The 12468-nt window shown below is 29.3% G+C and overlaps 3 protein-coding genes across 8 annotated transcripts in view; 1 reads left to right on the top strand and 2 right to left on the bottom strand.

The window, feature by feature from the left end:
* Positions 1-4768, top strand: part of PhKgamma (phosphorylase kinase gamma) — a 30423-nt gene extending 25655 nt beyond the window's left edge. For 4 of the 6 annotated variants that reach the window (XM_065508275.1, XM_065508276.1, XM_065508281.1 and 1 more), the window contains 2 exons: positions 3609-3767; positions 3850-4768. In XM_065508275.1, coding sequence (XP_065364347.1) covers positions 3609-3767; positions 3850-3984 — 294 coding nt within the window. In that variant the 3' untranslated portion in view covers positions 3985-4768. Of the gene's footprint in view, positions 1-3605; positions 3768-3849 lie in introns of all 6 variants that reach the window. The other 2 variants (XM_065508280.1, XM_065508277.1) reach the window with 1 other exon arrangement.
* Positions 4769-8044: 3276 nt separating this feature from the next.
* Positions 8045-10254, bottom strand: LOC135956255 (gastrula zinc finger protein XlCGF57.1-like). Its single transcript, XM_065506671.1, has 4 exons — positions 9621-10254; positions 8997-9556; positions 8604-8937; positions 8045-8546 (listed from the first exon to the last, which is right to left on the bottom strand). The coding sequence occupies exons 1-4, from the start codon at positions 10169-10171 to the stop codon at positions 8177-8179; spliced, it is 1815 nt and encodes a 604-aa protein (XP_065362743.1). The 5' UTR covers positions 10172-10254; the 3' UTR covers positions 8045-8176.
* Positions 10255-10768: 514 nt separating this feature from the next.
* On the bottom strand, positions 10769-12221 carry LOC135958729 (myoneurin-like). The gene is made up of 2 exons (XM_065509622.1): positions 11650-12221; positions 10769-11597 (listed from the first exon to the last, which is right to left on the bottom strand). The coding sequence occupies exons 1-2, from the start codon at positions 12201-12203 to the stop codon at positions 10769-10771; spliced, it is 1383 nt and encodes a 460-aa protein (XP_065365694.1). The 5' UTR covers positions 12204-12221.
* Positions 12222-12468: the final 247 nt, after the last annotated feature.

Genomic DNA, 12468 nt, shown 5'->3' with positions numbered 1-12468 from the left:
TATCATAAAATATTGGTTTTCAAGATATCTGTTCTCAAATTAAATATCACGTTTTAAATGATAACAAAACCCAAATTCAACTATGCAATAGTTATAGCCAAAAATTTAAACAATTTACAAAAATTAGGTTTTTAGCCCGCTTAGGTCTTGAAAATAAAGACCATTTTACAAAAAAAATCGGTTTTTAAACCTCTTAGGGCTTTGAAATAAGAAATCTGTTTACATATTTTTAAAGATAACAAAATAAAAATTGAATATTGCCTAGTTGTAGCCATTCATTTTGTAAATGTTTTGAAAATTTATATAAAGAATTCCTAATAGAGTGCTGAAAGATTTACAAAAATAAGCTAACCCCTATGCGGGCGTTAATTTCCGAAAATGTTCAAATTTTTTTTTTTACAAAATTTACGTCGAGACACTGCTTAATTTACTAAAATCATAATTCAGATTTAAACAAAAAATGTCAGCCATTCTTTCCATAAATTCACAGCCAAAATGTTATTCTTCATAATAAAATTTCTTTCTTTTGTTAATACAAATTGATTTGAATCCTTTAAAACAATTAATTGAAAAGAAATGAATTAGCCTATTTTGTAATGGATTTGAATTAAGAAAAACTTGAATGATTAATCTCTGTAATTTCAACAACTGGATATCTATATTGATTTGCAATTAATGTCTGGTTACCTTTTAGGTATATATGAGCGATCCAACAAAGTATTTTTATTCTGGATCGTTATAGATAACGATGTTTATATAGCCATCTCCGTCTGTATATTGAAATCAACTCTCGTAGACACCGGGACAATCTAAAATGTTTGTCCTATTTTTTTTATCTATATCTGGATTACTAAGTCATTAATATAGACAAATGTATATTTAACAAGTAAGAGAGCTATGTAGTATATTCGGCTGTGCCGAATTTTATATACCCTTCACCAAAATATACTTTAAAATAAAAATTTTAAATATTTTTAGGTAAACAAAATTTAATTTTTTTTCCAGTTGTTTTTTAAAATTTTTTTTTTAAATTTAATAATTAATTTTAATTTAAAAAAAAAAATTTTTTTAGTTTTTAAATTTTTTTTTTTAATATTTAGTGAAAAAAATTTTGGAGAAAAAAAAAATTCGGGTTAAAAAATATTTTTCCGATTTTGACCCATTGTATGTCCAACTTACTATGGTCTTATATATGTCGTTGCACAGGTCTTTGAAATATCTATCATTAGATATCCATATTGTTTATATTAATGATTTAGTAATCCAGATATGGGTAAAAAATAGGTCAAAACCCGAGGTTGTCCTGGTTTTTTCCTTATATCTTAGCCATTTGTGGACCGATTTTCTTGATTTTAAATAGCAACCGAGCCGGAAGAATTTCGGAGATATTGATGTATCATTCGTGTATGTAAGTTATTTGGGGGCTTCAGAAAGTTGATTTCAACACACAGACGGGCAGACGGACATGGCTATATCGACTCCGCTATCTATAACGATTCAGAATATATATTCTTTGTGGGGTCGCAAATGAAAAATGTAGAAATTACAAACGGAATGACAAACTTATAATTACCCTTGCCACTCATGGTGAAGGGTATAATGATAGATATTTCAAAGTCCATTGAAACGATGTCTGTATATAAGGTTATAGTTAGTTGGATCTACAATGGGTCAAAATCGGGAAAAATATTTTTAACCCAAAATTATTTTCACCCAAAAAAATTTTTTTTCACTAAAAAGTTTTAAATTTTTTTTTTTAAATTAAAACAAAAATTTCGAAATTAAAAAAAAAATTCGAAAAAAAAAATTAAATTTTGTTTACATAAAAATATTTATAATTTATATTTTAAAGTATAATTTGGTGAAGGGTATATAAGATTTAGCAAACCAAAAGGTATTGTCAAAAAGTTAATTGTAAATGCTGTAGTAATTTACAATAGTTCTGTGGAAATTTCTGAGTTATGATAGTAAGGATTTTCTCTTTGTAATAAATGCTAAATTTAGTGAAAGTTTAGATAAAGTTAGTTGTAATAGTTACTTAAAAAAGTGATAGAATACTTATAAAGATTGTTAATGATTAGATTATCTCAAAATTTTTAAAAAACCTTTAACATTTAGGCTACTTGAGGGGAACTTTAATTCTAGCTGCACTAATTGCTTTACTTAAGTTTTGGAATTGTTTATTGTTTTGTAACTTTTTTTTATAAGCTTTATTAAAATATATGGCTTAAGGTTAATGGTTTAAAATATTAATTTATAAAATTATCATTTATATGTACTAACATCTTATGTTTTTTTTTTATTGAATGCATGTTGTGTGAATTTTATAATTATTTAGTATGGGTGTTTTTTTTATTTTACTCACTTATGATGTTATAAAATATAAATTTAGTAGTGAAACGTTAATTGTATGAAAAAAGCTTAAACAAAACAAAATCTGAAAAAAATCATTGAAAAATTTTGTAATAATTTAGATATTACATAAATATTAAAAAAAAAATAAAACAAATTTTGTGAAAATGCTATAAATATTATAAAAAGCTAAATCATAATTGTTTTGTAATCAACTGAAATTGCTGTTTGTCTGTTATTTAGCTACAGCTTCTTTTTATTATGCCACTCACTTAAGATTGATAGCGGGATAAACCGTTTCTTGTTTACAAATAAATAATGATGAACAAAATCATTTATTTATTCGTAAAAATATTGCACAATATTAAATTATGTCCTTTTAATGTGTATTGAAGCTATTATTGAACGTCTTATTTTATAATTTCTTGAATTCTTACGACATTTCTGTTTGTCTGTTGTTTAGCTTTAGTTCGTTTACTTGTAAGTGCCACTCACTGAAGACTGATAGCGTTTTAATGGTCTTTTGTTTACAAACAAATGATAAACTAATTCATTTACATATTTATTTATGTACTTTCATTAAATATATAAAATGATATCCTTTTAATAATGTTTAGAAGCTATTTTTGATCACCTTATTTTGGTATTCATTTAATTCTCACGAAAAAAAATTGTCTTCTTTCAGTTTTTCGTAATTAATAAGAAATTTTTTTAAGGCACACATCTCGGAAGTTTTATTTATAGTGTAACTATTAAAACCTTGGACATTTTGACTGATTTTTAAACAGGTATACTACCTAAGTATTCTATATAGACATGATAGAATCTAAGTATTAAAATGTGTCTGTCTTTTTTTCAACAATGTTTATTGTATTGTATTGCTTTCTAAATATATTTTATGATAGAAATTAAATTAAACTCAAAGAAATCATAGAAAGATGCCCGAAATTATGAAAATATCAACGTTTTTTTTAGAAATATGTAATCAGGTCTGTCACAGACATTTTACGAAAGTGAAAATAATCGTATATTCTAATTCGTTACATTCTGGTTTTGCTGCTTCAGCTTTCATAAAAACGTTCTGCTACAAAAACTTCACTTGCCAAACTTTTCCCAACACAATTTTTCAATGATATTACAGATTTTTGTTTATTTTTATTTGCTTTAAAATTATGACAATGTAGATTTCTTTTTTGTGTACCACAAAAACAATTCAATTTAAATTGTGTTTCTTTTTTTCCCATATATTTAAGCAGCTACGCAAATCGTGTCGTTTTAATGCCCGCAAGAAATTCCAATTTGCCATATTAGTGGTGAGAGCTGTAATACGTATTAGAAGACTACGTTATACCGCAGAACCTCTACATTGCGAAGAGGCTATACGTGATCCTTATAGAGTTAAAGTATTGCGTAAAGTAAGTATTTTTGTTTGTATTTGAATTAAAACATAATTTTATATTAAATAAATTTCTTTAATTTGTTTTTTTTTTCTTTTAGGTTATTGATGGCTGTGCCTTTAGAGTGTATGGCCATTGGGTTAAGAAGGGTGAGGGTCAAAATCGTGCCGCCCTGTTCGAAAATACACCGCGTACTGAATTACATGCTTTGTATATTAACAATTTAAGTCGATAGTTAGTTTCCTATATATATATATTAACTATATAATTACTTTATATAAATATTATTTTAAAATCAATTTATTAGTTTTGTTTAGTTTTTAAGACTTTTAACCGGCATACAACAATCTCTACACCCCCTCTCCCCCTTCTCACACAACATGTTTGTTAATTGCATACAAAAACAGACCTTTTTATTATTTTATTAACTCGTTTTGTTTTTAAATTTATAAGTCCTTTAACTATTTAAATCATCTTTAAAGTAAAAAGAAAACCCTGTTTATATGTAATGTAATAAAACAAAATTTTGTGCTTAGTAGTAGGTTAACGAAATAATAAACACAATGAATATATAAATTGTTAATTAATGTTAAAAAAAAATGTATTAGAAATTCTCTAATCTAAACCCCCATTGAACAAATCGTATTGTTATTAAGTTAATGTTGCTTTATTATTATTATTTCTTAATATCGCTTTATTGCTGTTTTTTTTTTTAGTTTTTAAAACTATTCATTTTATTGAAATATAGTTTATATGCTATATCAATTTTATTAGTCGTTTAATTTAGTAATTTGGCTAATTAATTGTAGCCCAATTAGTTTTGAATCATATCAAAATTATCGAAAATCGAGAGTAGTCCTTTTATCATTAAACTCTTATTATTTTTGTTAAATTGTTAGTTTTAAGTTGAAAAGAAAAATTTAGTTTAAAAATAAAATCCCATTAAGAAAAATCTATTTATTAATAACAAAATAAAGATTTCTTTGTTGATAACACTAAAAGCAAAAAAAAAAAAACAAGTTGTATTTATTTTTCTTATAGGATTTACAACAAGAATTTTTCTAGGGTTCCTTTTTTCATACCCAAAATGTCTATCAAGATATCCATATTATGTATGGTAATGATTTAGTAGCTCAATACTATACAACCTCACCAAATAAATATTACCAAAAAATGGAGAATAAAATTTATGACATAAAATTGGTGAAAAAAAATGTTCTATAGAATTTTTTTTTAATATTTTTTTCGAATTTTTTCACCAATTTTTTTTGGTGAAAAAAAAAATCGGGTTAAGTAATAGTTTTCCCGATTTTGACCCATTGTAGGTCCGACTTACTATGGCGTTATATACGTCGTTGCAAAGGTCTTTGATATATCTATCATTAGATATCCTTATTGTCTATATTAATGACTAGTAATCCAGATATAGATAAAAAATCGAGGTTGCACTTGTTTTCTCCTTATATTTCAGCCATTTATGGACCGATTTTCTCGATTTTAAATAGCAACCGAATTGGGTCTATAGCGGATTTATTGATATATTAATAATGTTTGGGGGCTACAGAAAGTTGATTTCAACATACAGACGGACATGGGTATATCGACTCCGCTATCTATAAAGATCCAGAATATATATACTTTGTGAGGTCGCAAATGGAAAATGTTGAAATTACAAACGGAATGACTCTTGCCCAGGCGCTGATCTAGTGGGGCAAAAAATAAAAATTTGTTCTACATTTTTCTTTTTTTTTATATGAAAACTTTTTGGTTTTGGGGGGATTTCTATTTCACTCCATCTGGATCCGCGCCTGCCCTTGCCACTCATGGTGAATACTATTTTAATACTAAATTAAGCCAAAAACCAAAAATTTTTTAGTTAAACCCTAGTTGATGGGCGCCACTCGGAATCGTTACCAAATTTTTACATCGTTTTATGCTGAATATGAACATTTTGTCGCCAGTCCATAGTTCCTGAGATATGTGCCTCCAAAGTTCGAATATTGGATATGTTGTATTTTTGTTTTGTTTTTTTATCCGATTTGGTCAATATATATGTACGTCATTTGATAGCTTTTAAAAATACATTTTACATGAGATATGAATCTTAAATATATATACCCCACCCCCCTGTAACAGAATTTCATTCTGATCGAAAGTGGAATTAGTTTCGTATTTTGCTTCAGAAAAAGTAAAACGCACACAATAAAACTACTTTCAATTTTTAAAGGGGTGTTGATAATAATTGGTAATTATTTGATTTCTAAATTTCTTTACCAAAAACTTGATTTGTATTAATATACATAAATTAAAAAAAGGTAAAATTAAAAATGGAATCCGAAGAAGCTAAACAAAATCGATCGGAATCGATCGGTAACGGTAGCCAACTTTACCGCTTTTTGGAATTAAAATAAAATCTATCGAGGCTTAAATCATTTTTGAACAAACCGTAAAATCGACTTTTTCCACCTTTAAGAACTTCTGTCAGTTAAGATGATTTTTTTTTTTGGATAATGACGATTTATAGTACCATACTAGGAATGGTTCAATTTACTTCGGCCTAGGACACATACCTGTTAAAATAGCTAGCTATATAGGTACTCAAGTAAACAGTAAGGTAACTGATAACATACAGTATCTTTGTAATCTATGTAGGATCAGTTGTTCTGTAACCTGAATAAACAGGGGGTTATTATGTAACTCCTTTCGAAAAGAAATTCGTTCGAATTTGTATACTTTATACATTGTATTTCGAAAGTGTTTCGATTAGAATCGAATTACATAATAACCCCCCAGATCTGTTTACTTAAAATATGTCAGATTAAAGGCATGCATTGTATTATAATAATTTTATTCACAAGACTTCAGGCATTCATTTAATGTATCCTACTTTCTTATACCCGAGTTATGATGGGTCATTAAAAAAATATTTTATGCAAAGTTAAAAACCGTTCGGGCGGAACGTATGACGTCTATCAAGAAAACTATTTTATGCGAAGCCGATGTTCGACATACCACAAATTTTAAAACCCCACCGCCCGTTCATAGGCTTACAGTCAAGAGAACTATTTTATGCGAAACCACTTTTCGACTACCAATAAAACTTTAAAAGTTATATATTACCCAAGGCAAATTTATTTACAGGTATACCCAATTCTACAACAAATACAACTTTACCAAAAACAACATGTACCTTGTTTTTGTAAAATTATTTGCTAGCTGTCAAACAGCTAAACAACAGCAGACTGCAAAAATCAAAAACAGGGGTGAAAATAAATAAATACGTGAAATTTACTTTCAGTAAGTACTCCATTCACTTTTATATTATCAATTATTCTCTTTTCTACTATTTTATATTTTTTATTAAAAGAAACAAAAACGTTAATTTAAATTAATAAAGAAATGTAAACAAACTTTGACAGCTAGAAGTGAAAAAACAAATTGAGCAAAAAATAGTCAGCTGGCTTTTCGACGTCACCTTATTAGATACGCCTTGTATATTACCATTATTACGGTAATTTTTGAAATAAAAAAATGTCGGATCGAAAATCCGGAATTGGGTCTAAATATGTAAATAATTTGGAATGAAAAGCTTTCAAATGATATAAAAAATCTTGCGATCCGATAACAAATATGTATCAAAGATATGATAAAAGTTACCTTTTAATTTCAGAGGCTCATCACTCATAAAATATGGACCCTTAAACAAATGTTTGTTTCCCAAAATCACCTACCTACCACTTAATTTCAAGATTTTTTAGTTTACTTGGCGTTATGATAACCGAATTTATTGCTAATCAAATGATTTGCACTACATGATTGAATTTTTCTGTTGACGGCAGACATTTTTTTGTCGGGGTGACAAAAAATGAGGTTATGTAAATTCTTTTGGCAACAAATTACAATTAATATCATTTATCTGTGCGAAGATAATACTTATAATAATAATTTTAAGAAGGAAACTTACCTATAAAATGTATAAAGAATATTGAAAGTAGTTCCCGTGAAAATTTTCCCGATTTGTAACAGTTTTTATATATTTATAATAGTACACTTATTTTGCAAACATTTTACGCGGCCAATTGTAAAAAAACTATTACAAAAATGACATCTTCTTACTTTTATTGACATTCACTATGAAGCGATAACATAGAATATAAGCAGGGTTGGAAACTATAACAAAATGTATAAAAAACCCAAACATAAGTGCATTATTTAATCCAGAACTGTAAATGGCTTCAATGTTTTTCTTTTTTAGTAATGCAATGTTAGCTGGAAAATATAAAATCTTGCAATCATTTGTTTTTTTATCAATAACTCTTTTATTGCTAAATTTATTAATACAAATATCCATCCAAAATGTCCATGCTTTAATTTTATTACATACATATCTACACTTTATAACGTATTCATAAAAAAATTGGTTTCTTTTATTCATCAAGATTTTTATCAACTTCATATAGTTCTTCTAAAGTAACTACTGCAGTTTCTGTTTCTATCAAAATAGTTTCATTGGTTACATTTGTTACATTTACCGGGTTTTCGTGTGGAATATCAACTGGTTGTTGTAAACTTAATTTTTCCTTGTAATGCATCACTTTATGGTCTTTAAGATCAATCGAATATTTAAATGCTTCCGGACACTGGTCACAAAAATAGGTTTTTTCGCCCACATGAGTGCGCAAATGTTTAACCAAATCTCCACTGGCGGCATAAGCACGATCACAAAAGCTGCACATGTGAGGCTTTTCGCCGGTATGGGTGATTTTATGTCTTTTCAAGTGGCGTTTAAATACAAAGCTAAAATAAATAAATATTGTAAATATATTAATGGAAAACATATAAATGAGTAATTACCTCATATTGCAATCCTCGCATTTGAAAGGCCTCTCCCCGGAATGCTTAAACTTATGAGCCTTTAATGAATCCTGTCTGGTAAATGCTGAACCACATATATCGCAAACATGTGGCTTTAGCTTAGTGTGTGAGCTCATATGTTTGGTCAGATTGACTTTGACGAAAAATTTCATGGGACACTCGGGACAATGGAATTTTTTCTCGCCATGTCTTTGTAAATGTTGGCGCAAAACATTGGCCGTTTTAAAGGCTTTGCCACAATGTGGGCACAAAAACGGTGATTCCCCAGTATGTATGCGTACATGATCCTTTAGGGCAGTAGTATTGGGAAAACCTTAAAAAAATTTTGAAATTATTTAGATTTTTTAAAATTTGATTTGAATTTGAACTTACTTTTTTCACATAAATCACATTTATGTTTCTTATAGCCCATATGCTCATTGATATGATCGTTCAAATGATTTTCCACTGGAAAAGCCTTCTCGCATATATTACATTTATAGGGCAACACATCGGGATGTTTACAATTCATGTGTCTGGTAACGGCAGCCATTGTTTTAAGATTCATACTACAAACCTCACATTTAAAATCTCTTTCTGAATGCATGACACGATGGGCAGCCAAAGAACGTGTTTGTTGAAATATCATGGGACAATCAGGACAGGGATATGGACCACCAGCTAAACTTATTTCTACACCCGTATGTTTACCACTTACGTGAGTTTTTAGTTTTCTTTCACTCGAAAAACGATAATTACAAATGTCACAGACAAATTCATTGTCCGGGTCATGTACAGGCAAATGTTTGGTTAAAAGATTCTTTTTGGCAAACACCTTATTGCAGTGTAGACAAACTTTATTGCTAACACGTTTTAAAGGTACTTTTCTGCGGTATTGTCGTTTGGGCTTAACATCTAGAGAAGCTTTTTTGGCCATATTTTGAAAGAAATTGCTGCAGAAAATAAGGTTTCAAGTTAAAGACCATTTAGTTTAGCTAATATATTATTTAAACCTACCTCTCACTATCTTCTTTATCATCATGTGGCCAATATTCTTCAGAGCTACTACCGTCTTCATGGAAACTATCATTTAGCATTTCTACTTCAAGTTTAACCGCGTCAAATTGATGATCTGGGCTCATGGCTTGGACGCCACCATTAACTTGTCCCCGACTGGCGTTAGAGTTCTCGTCATGTGGTTCTTTTTTAAAATTATCCATTAGTATGTCGGTTTGCTCTAAAATATCCATTGGATTTGCATCTGTTGTGCAAGCTATCAGTGCCCCTTCGATTTCTTGCTCCTGTTGATTCAAAATATTCTTCAACTCCTTGTTGCTTGTTAAACAAACTTGTACGAAATCATAGGATTTTTGTAACTTATAAAGACACTCTTCGCATATCTCCACCGGCAAAGGTACTTCATCCATACCCAGATCAAAATTGGGTATGGATTGATTTAGCATCTCCTCAATCTGTAGATCATCATTGATGAACTCACGTAATTTATGCATATCTTTAGACTTTTTTAAACAGGTACGACATATACGACCCAACAGAATTGAAGTCATTTTTTAAGCGTATGTAAATTAATTTCGAAAAAATAAATTCAGATTTAATGCGCACAGCTTGTAAACAAAGCGAATGTGAAGAATTTTTTAATATAAACAGCTGATAATACTGTTTTATCGACAGTTGATGCCTGAAGTAAGACAGGTACTGAAAATGGTTAGCACAACATAAATAGTATAAGCTAATGTAGCGGTTTTTTAATTATATTATAGACTGTATAACGTAAGGCTAATATGGCGTTTTTGTAAGTACAAATATTAACGTTTTTAAACTTATAATTTATGTTCCATATATCATCGATTCACGCCTGCGAAATGGTGAAATTTCATAAAATGCGTTTTTTCATAAATAAATCTAGCAACTATATATTTGTATATCCTTCAGCATGAGTGGTGTCGATATAGCCATGTCCGTCTGTTGACCCAAATGACTCCCCCAAATAACTCAATATACGGTTGCCCACAAATGGCTTAAATTAAAGTATAATACATTCTGGACTCTTATTAGTTATTGTTATAGTGCGAATTCAAATATTATTTTATTAAATATATATGTACATAATTATTTATACTTTAATATATCTACATATTAAATGCTTACGGTGTAACTACTGTATTTTTTGTTTCATTTGATAGCTCGGCTGTTTCATTATTATTTTGTTGTAAATTTAATTGTTCCTTATAATGTAGAAGTTTATGATCCTTAAGATCGGTTGCATATTTAAATGCTTCCGGACACTGGTCACAAAAATAGGTCTTTTCGCCCACATGAGTGCGCAAATGTTTAACCAAATCTCCACTGGATGCATAAGCACGATCACAAAATTTACACATATGAGGTTTTTCCCCCGAATGGGTGAAACTGAAACTGAAACTGGACCTACTCTTTATACATAAATCACATTTAAGATTCTTATAACCCATATGCTCGTTAATGTGATATTTAAGCTGATTTTCTAACCGAAAAGCCTTTTCGCATACGTGACATTTAAAGGGCAAAACATCGGGATGTTTACTACTCATGTGCGTGTTAACGTCAGTCAAGGTTTTCAGACTCATGTTACACTCCTGACATTTAAATGTCTTTTCTCGATGCATAGCACGATGTACAGTCAATTCAAGTTTCTGTTGAAATATTATGGGACAGTCTGGACAGGCATATGGACCATCATCTAAACATGTTTGTTTATCTGTATGATCATCTTGTATGTGATTTCTTAGTTTTCTCTCGCTGGAAAAGCGATAGCTGCAAATGTCACATACAAATTCATAGACTGGATCATGCACCAACAAATGTTTGCTTAAATATTTCTTTTTGGCAAAGGACTTATTGCAATGAAGGCAAATATTAGTGCTAGAACGTTTCCTACAGCCATTTCGTTTAGACTTAATATCTAGAGCTTTTGACATATTTTTAGAAGAATTGCTACAATGTAAGATTTTAAGATAAAAATTTATAAATAATATGGTGCTCATACCTCTCGCTATCCTCTTTACTATTATTAGGCCAGTAATCCACCGAGCTACTAGAGTCTTCATGTTGACTTTCATTTATCATTTCAACTTCAAGTTTAACTCCCTTAAATTGGTAATCTTGTCTTGTAACTTGAGTATCATTAACAAGTCTCTTTGGAGATGAACAAATGGAGTTGTCATCATAAGGTTCTATTTTAAAATTATCCATTAGTATGTCGGTTTCTTCTAAAATATCCTTTGGATTTACATCTGCTGTGACCCCCACCATCGATGCTTCGATTTCTTGCTCCTGTTGATTCAAAATATTCTTCAATTCCTGGTTGCTTTTCCAACACATTTGTACAAAATCATAAGTTTTTTGTAATATTCTAAAACACTCTACACATATCTCCACCGGCAAAGGTACATCATCCATTTTTAGATCAAAACTCGGTATGGATTGGTTTAGCATATCTTCTATTTGTAAATCATTTTCGATGAACTCGCGTAATTTATGCATATCGTTGGACTTTTTTAAACAGGTACGACATACACGACCCAATAGAATTGTAGTCATTTTTCTTTTAAAAAAATACAATTTAATTTATAACAAATTAATGTAAACAAAGCAAAACATCATTCTTCTTCATATAAATGCCATTCAGCCTAGAATGATATCAAAATCGAATATAAACAGCTGAGTAAACTATAAAATCGACTGATTGCTGGTAGTACAGTTCAAAGTAAGAGCTAATGTAGCGTTTTTAATGCTTAGCTAAAACAGTGTTATCTTCTGTATTAAAATTAACTTAAAAACCTAATTTAGTGATTTTATAATTATA

The sequence above is a fragment of the Calliphora vicina genome, chromosome 4 (genome assembly GCF_958450345.1).
Source record: "Calliphora vicina chromosome 4, idCalVici1.1, whole genome shotgun sequence".
NCBI lineage: Eukaryota > Metazoa > Arthropoda > Insecta > Diptera > Calliphoridae > Calliphora > Calliphora vicina.
Note: the sequence above shows the minus strand (reverse complement) of the source record. Positions and strands in the feature narration are given on the sequence as shown.